Source organism: Daphnia carinata, chromosome 8 (genome assembly GCF_022539665.2).
Source record: "Daphnia carinata strain CSIRO-1 chromosome 8, CSIRO_AGI_Dcar_HiC_V3, whole genome shotgun sequence".
Taxonomy (NCBI): domain Eukaryota; kingdom Metazoa; phylum Arthropoda; class Branchiopoda; order Diplostraca; family Daphniidae; genus Daphnia; species Daphnia carinata.
The window spans coordinates 2,663,326-2,673,354 of NC_081338.1; the positions used below are offsets into that span (position 1 = coordinate 2,663,326).

Sequence of the window (10,029 nt, forward strand, 5' to 3'; positions counted from 1 at the left end):
TTATCGCTGCAAGTGAAACGATGTTTTCCGTGAATCCCATTCTTTTTGAAAGACCGAGAAATGAATGCGAAACAACGCAGTTGGTAATAGTTTTACATCTTTGGCATATGTAAACATAATGCTTGTGGTAGAAAGGTCATCGCGTTATCTCCATATTCTTTCGTTTTCTCTTGCCTTATGAAGAGGGGATTGTGATGTGTTCTACCAACTAGACTATCGCGCAATAGTTGTCTGAATATTCGCGCAAACAACCAAGACATTTCGTTTTTTTTTAAGGACTACTATTATGTCAATAAGACGGACACGTCTTAAACGTTTCTGAGATTTCGTTGAGCTCCTGGGAGATGTGATTTAATGATCCACTTAGCATTCGAATTAGCCTATTGGATTTCCATGCCTAATTTTGCTAATATCTAGCGCATGAAAAAAAAATCATGTTTTTGGTTTTTAAATGTCCTTGTTTGGGAGCAAGACCTTTTTCTCACTTGTACGTGTCTCATAGTTACGTTCACATTCGCTATATATCGTGAAAGGGTTTCTCTTTATATAAAAAAGAAAGGCAAACCCTACACGTTCAAGTCACACAGCGATGTCTACGTTTCCTACGTGTGGCGGATGAAGTAGTTCGTATCAGAAGAGGGGAAGTAATAACGCTTCCATCGCACACTTTGACAACTGCTTAAGGCTTCCTTTTATTTTTCCTCCCCGCTTTCTTTAGAATCTTCAAGGTGTATCATGTACTTTTCCTCTCTTGTTTTTATGTTGCGGGGGTATGTACATTAGAATATCATTACGCCGAAGAGGGCGAGGAAATAAAAACACAGTCCCATTATGACGTGGCATTCGAAATCATTTGACTAATTTTGTGTTTTTCTTTACGGGGTAAGGCAACGATACAATATACCATAGAACAACCGAATGCGTGTGTCAACATTTCAATATGGGTCCAACGGCTTATAGCGATTGGTATGTGCAAAAGGTCTCAGACATAAGCTATGTTCGTTTTCGTTAACCCAAACGGATTTAACCCCTTTTTTTCAAGTAAGTGGATTACGCTTAGTCCTGCCATTTTGTGCTCTGTTTGGTGGCAAAGCCAGCCCTCTATTCATATTACGTTGAAGTATGCCGTGCTGGCAAATGGTTCGACCACAATATAGTCCCTCAGCAACTGACTTGCACGTGTTTACATGTGTGCAGAACAGCACAAACGTTAAACGGCAAGACAAAGTATTTTTCACTGCTAAATTCCTGAAGAGCCAGATTCATTTAGATAAGAAAACATTCCCAAGCGGAGTAAATAGAACCACTGTTTTCGTGACTGTATAAAATGAGGTCATTTGCTTGTTAGTTTCTTATGGTAGGTTGAAGATCAAGATGGTTTTCAACCCATATGAAACTCGAGAATTCGATAGTTCACCTTTATCTTTCGATTGCACTGCGATGTGTTGCTATCTAATGACAAGCAGCCGATACAGTGGAACAGGTACAAATGTTAATTTTACCTCTTTTTTTTTGCCTTTCATACCAGCCGTGATTGTAGAATGAGTTCCCAAAATCCCCGCCAATTGCGTTCCAGTGTAAATTGAAAGTGGAGTAGCTTTCTACTATCAGCCGTACGAGTAAAACGCAACATTTTTAAAAAGCTTTACAGACTTTTAAACAAAGTGGGTTACATAACCAAATGGGTCTTACATTTCCAGATAGAAAGAAGATTTGGGAAGGGAGGGGAGAAATTAGATCTCGTTTAAGTATTTTTTTTTAAATACTCAACTTGTTAAAAAGAGGAGGAAACTTGAATATCATGGCTTGGAATGGCTTCCTTTTTTTTTTGCAACCATGTGCTATCGATCTATCTTTTGATTTCAAGTTGAACGTGCATACATATAGAGAACCACAGAAAGCTAAAATGGAAAAACCAAGAAGATTCGTCTGAGTATTTGTGGTTTAATTGCCCTATGTTAGGTAATATACGAAATCGAATTGCATGATCAAAATAAAATGCTTGAAGCTGAATCACGTCCTGTTATCCATTAAGCATATGGAACCAGAACATCAATGATCTCAAAACGAGTAGAATTGAAAAAAAGAAAACGAAAAAGCGTTTGAACACTGGGGCAACCGTATGAGTGGATTAGCTACATGAAATTTTTTTTTTTTTTTTCTTTTTTTGCAAGCCACTTCCTTAATGAAACTATGAAATCTGGTTTTACATAAGACGTTGATGACCATTCGGATATAAGGTGTACATGTTTTTTTGTTTTTTTTTGAAACGCCGGCTAAAGAGCCCAATGGCCCAACTAACAGTGGGGGCAAAAAATAAAAATATTTGTAGGCACAGAAGATGGTTAGAGAAACGACCAGTTGAAAAAATAAAAGGTTAACATTCAAGCGTATCCTGTAGGAGGGTATAAATGCTTTCCACCTTTGAAACAAGGATACGGGGAGAAAAATAGAGGTATACTATTAGTGGATCCGAGAGATTATAGGCGGGAGCGGGATGAACAGCGCGAAAATTTCAAATGCGCATTAGAGGGTTACGAGCAGGAAAAGAAGAAGATATTGTTTTGTTTTTGTTTTTTTTGACAATGATTCTTTAAAAATTAGCTCCATCTCCGCGAATGTTCACGAGGGGTTCGGCCGGCTCGTCCATGTCTGGCATCAACACTTTATCGATGACGTGGATGACGCCATTCGTGTTCATCAAATCAGTTTTGATGACTGAGGCTTCTCTTACCTGTAAGAATCGTATCGATTTTCAATTTATGCAACAAACTTTCAGTGATTTGAATCACTGTTTTTTTTTAAATCGTAATACTTTGAGAGTGGTTTCAATTCGGCGAACATCCAGCGTTCCAAACAACGAAGGCAACTTGTAGATCAGATTGGGCTTGAAGGAGTCGGAATTGAACAGTCCCGGGACGACGTGATTAGCCACGATCTTGCATCAGTTCAAAGATTTAAAAAAAAACGAGATTAAAACAGACAGCGCCATCTTTTAGTGCTTTCCCCTTATAAAACGAAACAACAATAAAAGAAAAGCAGTTTGAACTGACCTTTTTCAAAAAGGAGCGATTCTTCAAAGCCTCCTCGATCACTGTCGCACCCAATTCTTCGAACGCGGCATCGGTCGGCACGAAAAATGTGGACGAAATGCCACCGGCGGATAGATCGAGAGCGTCGCTGCCCGTCATCACCAACTCCATGGCTTGGAGGAATGTCCTTGTGCATCCCGTAAGATAATTAGATCAATCGTTTAACCAGCGAAAGGTGTTAAAAATTTACTTGAAGTTGCCCTCGCGTCGGAGCAGATCGCCAGCTGAAATGTTGGCTGGAATCATGACACGATTGATGATGTGAATGACACCATTCTGGCCTTCCATATCGGCTTTCTCAACGACAGCGCATTCGACTCCAATCGCTTTGCGGTAAACGCTCAAGCGCAGCGGGTTTTCTTCGTCCAGAGACATGACGATCTACACATATAGGCATGAACCCAATATTTCTCTCTCTATAAAGTCTTGATTTTTGCCAACGAGTAGATCTAGAAAAGATAGATTGGTCAAAAGACGAAAGGAAATACCTCGCTGTCTTTGATTTTGTTGGTCAGCAACCTGCCCTGCGTAGCGTGGTAGAGGATGGCCGCCTGGGCTTTCTCCTGGCTCGAACGCATGTCTTGCAAAACTGCTTCTGGCAGCGCTGTTAGAATCGGACGTTGATGAATAGAAATTGTTAAATATAAAAAGAAAAAAAAAAGAGGTACAGTAAAAAGCCGCTTCGGACGGGATGAAGATGGTGTAGGCACCGAATTTGGAGAAAGCTTCTTCCACTCCACCGATTTTGACGAGTTCCATGAAAGTGGTGAGCCTCTCGGATTCAGCCAGTTCAAGAAGATTTTTAGCTGTGATTTTGGATTTTAGGAAATGAATTGCTTATTAATTGAAAATGAATGCAACCAAACCTCGGTTGGGTAGGAGGACGTCGTCGAGCATGTGAACTAATCCGTTGGAACCGAGAACGAAGTCATTTCGCAAACGAGACCCTTCGACGCTGACACCTTGCGAATCGCACTCCAGACGCAGCCGGTTTCCAGCAAACGTCCGCATACTGTGGTCGTCAATGATTGCCGGAGCGCACAGCGGGTGCACCAGCACGTGGTTCTGCAACAGAGCTTATAAAAGAAAACAATGAAGGGCTTAAAAGCCGTCAACAACGTCCAACAATAAATATAGATAGGCTATTATTCTTTCGACAGTTAATATAATGAATCAATCAACTGTTCCATGGCATCTTCCGCGATGTAATTTATGCTAGTCCGTTCGTTAGACGGCTGGGAAATGAATTGTAAGTTATGGAGATGGATGCAATCATAAAAACAAAGCTGCTGATATGAACGATACCCAATCGAGCTTCTTTGTCCTTCAGAATAGCATCAAGACGAGAAGCTGGGATTTTTTGGAAGGCCTCGTCTGAAGGTGCCAGGATCGTGATGGCCGCATTGCCGGCCGAGCGCAATTTGTTGAAGAAAGCTGATTCTTCCATAGCTTTGGCTAACACTGAAAATCGACCATCCTAAACAATGAATGGAGATGACAATTCGATTACACAATTATTGTAGCCTTGGTCTTTTCCCTTTTGCATTACCGAAGTTACAATCTCCGAAACATCTCGGCTCATAACTGCACCAGGATCAAGTAGACTGTCGATCACGTGAACGACGCCATTGGTGGCTTCTTGATCCTTTCGCACGATCGTGCGGCAGTTGACAGTCAGCATCTACAGACGCGTTCATAAATAAAAGAAAAACTAGTGAGTCTTATTTGTTCACCCAATTCTTTCAAAAAATCCTTTTTAATTTATTAGTTGCATTTTTTTTTCTTTCAATGCGGTTTACTCACGCCACTGGAATATTTGTTAATGCGTAGACGATTGCCATTGTACAGAGTCGGGATGGTCAGATCAGCTTGGAAAGTATCGGACGTAATTTTGCGATCGGAAATGTGGTAACGTAGGATCGGGTTTTCAATATTCCCGCGGAACGAGTCAACGCGAGCGCGCAATTCGCGCGGAATATTAGCGAAGGCTTCGTTCGTCGGCGCGAACAACGTAAACGCCTGGATTTTTATTGATTTATAAAGAAAGATAAGTCGACAAATAAATGAAACGTGATAGACGTTTCATACCCCATCGCGTGCCCATTCTTTTTGTAGACCGGATTCCTCAACATAGCGAACGAAATCTGTAGCGCCCAACTCACGTGCCGTTTCCAAGATGTTCTTCAATGGCTTCACTGTCAATAACATTTCGTTAGTTAAGCTTCTTTTACATTTGGCATCGTGAATTTATTTTTTTTTTTTTCAGATGAATGAATGCGTAGACACATTTTTTTTTCGTACCTCCTGCACAACCGTCCTGTCCGGGAACGCGATGAAATCCTTCGCAACACTCAAATCGAAGTATTCTGCAAAGTTATGAATCTTGTTACTACGTCAATCATTTCAAATGCATTTAATGGCGTTATATCCACGCTCGCGCTGAATATCGTCCTGAAAAATTGGAACTAGACGAGCAGATCGAGACACTCAGACACAGACATAATAACAAGAGCAGAAAATAATTTTTGAAAATAAAAAAAGCAAATTTAAAAAAAAATTAAACCAAACAAAACAAATCGAACGAAAAAAAAAAAGAGTAAGGGTTAACGAAAATTTCGGCCACCGAAATTTTGACGACAACACGAACATTATGAGAGCATTGAACGCCGCGAAGTAATCAGATCTACATATTATAAACAATCGAATGATAACCCTCAACCCAACCGAATGGCAACCGACGAGGTTGCGTTCGCCTATTTCTTAAGCTCCTTTCATCAGCATTTGTGGTTGCCGGACGGATCGCATCTCGAAATGGTGTACATAAAGCTGCGTTAATGGAACGAGAGTTACACGAAGACCCAATAAAAAGGAAAACATATAAACGCGCAACGCATACATACATTAAAAAAAAAAAAAAAAAGAGAGAGAAAATTTGACATAGATATACGACTATGTACACAAAGTGGGATAGTATATGCGTGAGTGAAGACTGAAAGAGCGAAGACGGGCAATGACGACGGGATGAACGAAAAGAGAACATAGAGGGAAAAAAAAAGAAGGGGATTGACTTACGTTTTCTGACCACAGATCTTGCGCGGCAGATAGTATTTACACTCGGTCCAGATTTTCCATTTGGTCCCAGGCACTTCTTCTACCACGCAGGCGTTCGGTCTAAAAAAGAAAAGAAAAAAAAAAGAGCAAAACATAAAGATTTGTTTTGTTCGTGTTATCTTTGAAAGAAACGAAAGCAAAGCGTGTTGTTCAGCACCTTGCGCCAATTTTTTTTTTCCCGAGTTAATGTATTTTCATTTTCTGTCGAGTGAAAGACGTAGAAACTCTGGCATCGTCATTGTTATTTTTGCGACGCAGCAACATTTGACAAAAACGGGAGGCGGGCGCTAACGATTCGGGCAGATTGTCTGTATTTTAATTCTAATGAACTGCGTGGAGCTCGGTCGCTCCACACGCACTACTCACGATTTACACGAGGCTATTTGATATCCATGAATATGGAAATCTAGGCAGTCCCCCTCCCCCTCGTCTAAAAACAAGGAAAGACGCGTCATTTTGAAGGTACGGAAAAAGAGACGAATAACCCATTTGATATTTGCGACGGAGATGGATGGCCAATGATATGGAAATGAATATTTCCGTACATGGTAGCAAGTGCGCGCCCAACGCTTTCAAATTCTTCTTATCTTTTCTTTTTTCCTACAAGACACGCGAACAGCAGCATCACCCATCTTAGATGAAGAAGTGGGGGGGGGGGGGTCTATATAGTAATAACAACACTGTACATGGCTATCTTGACGAGTTGGCCTGGCCACCTCGTCGCACGAACAAGATGAACCTAACAACACGGAACACGGGCGTTTCCCGGTGCTGTTACACCATATAAGCTGAATGGGGCAAAATAGAAGATTAACGTTAGTAAAACTCATTTGATATGTTGCTGACCCACAAGAGACGAGACTTGACCGACTTTGGCGGATGTCAAACCCTGCCATTTTATCTCGGGAAATCTCGCAAACAGCCGAACAAAATCCTTTTGTGATTTTGGCTTTTGAATGCGGCGATAATTATTCCGCTCGCCAGTGCATTGTCCTGCAGAAAAAAAACGGTCACCGGAAAACGTGTGACCAAATACGGTGCGAGTCCTGAGTCATTTACTTGCGAATCCATAGGGGAGAGGTGGGCATTTCCAAGTTCGGATACGGACGTTTTCACGCGTTTACAACCAGACGAAGGAAACGAAAGCAAATGATCTTACCCTTGTTGGCGGGCGAATCGTATGTGCCACGCAGGCAACTTGGACTTGTTGACACCATCTACCGTGGACCAGGAAGCACAGCAAACTAGCACGACAATCAACAGAGAGTAAGCTTTCATCGTTCAGTTGTTTTCGATGTTATTTTGGTTTCCAAGTTGTAGCCGGTCAACCGTGGGTACCCTATTTTCCACGTCACGACAAGGTGTGTTTCCTCCCCCTCCTTTGCTCTTTTTTTTTCCTTTTTTTTTTTAAAATAAACAAGAAAAAGACGCAACAGTGGGTTGAACACAGTTGTCACGATGCAAACAAGATCGGGACCGAACAATGCTGATCATGCAGCAGTTGACCTGACGCCACAACTTCGACTGGCGAGGTACTGTTCTCCTACCACAGTTTGGTGCTGTACAGTGCATCTTGGACGTGGGAGGTAGGGCCTCTTTCGCTTGCGTGAGCGTGAGTGGACACATCAAGACTTGTCCCGCCTCGTTCGCGCGGTCGCCTTTTCTCGTCCTTTGAGCAAGCCGCCTCCGAATTAAAAACTTTAAATCAACATCACTTGCTATGCCATAATGGCCGCCTCGTCCAACTTGTTTTTATTTTTTAAACATTCGATTTTTTTTAAACAGACTGCAAAGGCATAGAATCTTTGTCGTACATTCATTTAGTCGTGAAATTCGCATGGGGTCAACGACTTTCATCGCTACGTTAATATTCACGTTTAACACAGTCTCGGCATACGACCGAGTGAAATGGTTTCAATGTTTTTGAAAAGCAGTTTTATACTCTCCTGTGAACAGGTAGAATTTCCGACATAAGAAAAGCAAAGTGAAAGGATGAGTGTTGCCTTCCTTGTTCATAAAAAGCATACAATAATTGTAATATTAATAAATAAGATTTGTAGTGAACGATAAATCCCTTTCTTCGTAATTCGTGCTCTTAATGTAACCCCAATTTCAATAAGTCAACATTCACAATTCAAACCTTTGAAATGTAAATGACATTTAATCTATTAGCAGATACAAAACAAAATACAGACTGACAATGAAAATTTTGTCATTTATTTTCCTCTTTTGAAGTGGAGATGGGGTGAGGTGTTCCAATAAACAGTGGAAATGATGAGGCAAGCCCTACATGCTTCCTAGTAGACATGCACCATCCCATAGATAAACCTAAGAAAAGTTTAGTTAAGGAATTTCCTGAAAAACAATTTATATTATATCAATGATAAGAAAAAAAATTTGGTAGTTCAAAAAGGATACGTCCAGAAAAGAACATATGTCTGAAAAAAGAAAAACAATGAGGAATAAATTTTACATATTTGAAAATCTAAAACAAAACATTACAATTAAGCCACCACTCAGTCCACTAGACAACAATGAACTTCTGCTAGTGAAATATTTTTGCCAATGTGGTCCTGCTTTTAGTAACAGAAGAAGCTAAAATATGGAAAACTGATAAGTCATTTTTCATATGAAATTCAGTATTTAGTTTTCTACGTACCCATATTGCAACAGCACAAAATATGTAGAACACAAAGCCATAAAGACTAGTCAAGCCCAAAATTCCAGCAGCAGCTCCTCCAAGAGCAGCTAAAAAATTGTTTTGTTGTATTACCAACTGTTTAGAGATCAATATGAAGGAGTAGCATTTACCCATTGATGTTCGACAGTATTCAACTACCATTGCATTATTTCTAATTGCACCTTCACTGAAAGCTAATACCTCTGAAATAAAAAACAAAAACAAAGAATAAGAAAACCCTTCTTACATTACATCCATTATTATAACATAACTAAAAATATTCTGTGGTGGTGAAGGAGAACGAGACTTTGAAACAGCTCATTAAGATAATTCGTTGCGGAAATTTAACATTTCTTTACCTCCATTATTTTTTTCTACTGGTCGAGTTTTACTCTTGGAAGCCATAATGAAATAGGTTTATTATCCGAAATGAATAAACTTTTGCTTTCAAACTCGTGTGTTTGTTTCACCACGGTTTTACTGCACAAACTGCACCGGTACAGCTAAGCTGTCTGCAATTTGCACCAACGATTATGTCAAAATCAAAGTCCATTCCAGGGCTCGCCCCGTATCAATCGGGTAGCTTTTTTACCGATCGGGGGCGTTTTGGTTTTCAAGGCGAGGCTGCTGAAGGTGCGGGGTGTTTGATTTCCCCGCGTGCCCCGTGTGGCTTAAATCGGGTTGCCTAATGCAATCGATTGCTTACTTGAGCAGAATCGATCACCTGGCTGACCTATCAATAGTCGATTTTACCGGTAGGTCTTTTTCTATAGTGTGGTGAATGGCGCCGTTTGTTGGTCATTTTCGAAGATGGTACTGAAGCGCCTAAGCTGATCCAGGAAGTTAGCCCCGCTCCGCCCGCACCGCTGAATAGGTAATTATGCTTCAGAAAAAACTGAGTACTGAAAATTATTGTATTCAATTTAACAATAGCAAATTTTATAAGCGAAATTTTAATAATCAATAACGTCATAACAACCAATACAAATTACTTAAACAGAAATCGGTAGGCGTTAACAAGAGCTTTCGATTTTTGTAAAAATTTTGGGGAAATATTAAAACGGAAAAAAATAATAGAACAATAAAAGATTTTTTCTTATATCGACAAGGATTAGTGATGCGCTAGAGGCTAAAGCTATACAGTAT

The 10,029-nt window shown here is 40.4% G+C and overlaps 2 protein-coding genes across 2 annotated transcripts; both read right to left on the minus strand.

Moving 5' to 3' along the window:
• Positions 1-1,582: 1,582 nt before the first annotated feature.
• LOC130703915 (periostin-like) lies at positions 1,583-7,748 on the minus strand. Its single transcript, XM_057525372.2, has 14 exons — positions 7,363-7,748; positions 6,165-6,263; positions 5,394-5,458; positions 5,181-5,287; positions 4,896-5,111; positions 4,642-4,773; positions 4,398-4,569; positions 3,959-4,168; positions 3,761-3,898; positions 3,581-3,696; positions 3,283-3,473; positions 3,054-3,219; positions 2,816-2,938; positions 1,583-2,734 (listed from the first exon to the last, which is right to left on the minus strand). The coding sequence occupies exons 1-14, from the start codon at positions 7,479-7,481 to the stop codon at positions 2,594-2,596; spliced, it is 1,995 nt and encodes a 664-aa protein (XP_057381355.1). The 5' UTR covers positions 7,482-7,748; the 3' UTR covers positions 1,583-2,593.
• A 605-nt stretch (positions 7,749-8,353) lies between these two features.
• Positions 8,354-9,396, minus strand: LOC130703926 (ER membrane protein complex subunit 6-like). Its single transcript, XM_057525385.2, has 6 exons — positions 9,243-9,396; positions 9,015-9,086; positions 8,863-8,951; positions 8,706-8,798; positions 8,622-8,641; positions 8,354-8,531 (listed from the first exon to the last, which is right to left on the minus strand). Exons 1-6 carry the CDS (start codon positions 9,286-9,288, stop codon positions 8,501-8,503), a joined length of 351 nt encoding a protein of 116 aa, XP_057381368.1. The 5' UTR covers positions 9,289-9,396; the 3' UTR covers positions 8,354-8,500.
• Positions 9,397-10,029: the final 633 nt, after the last annotated feature.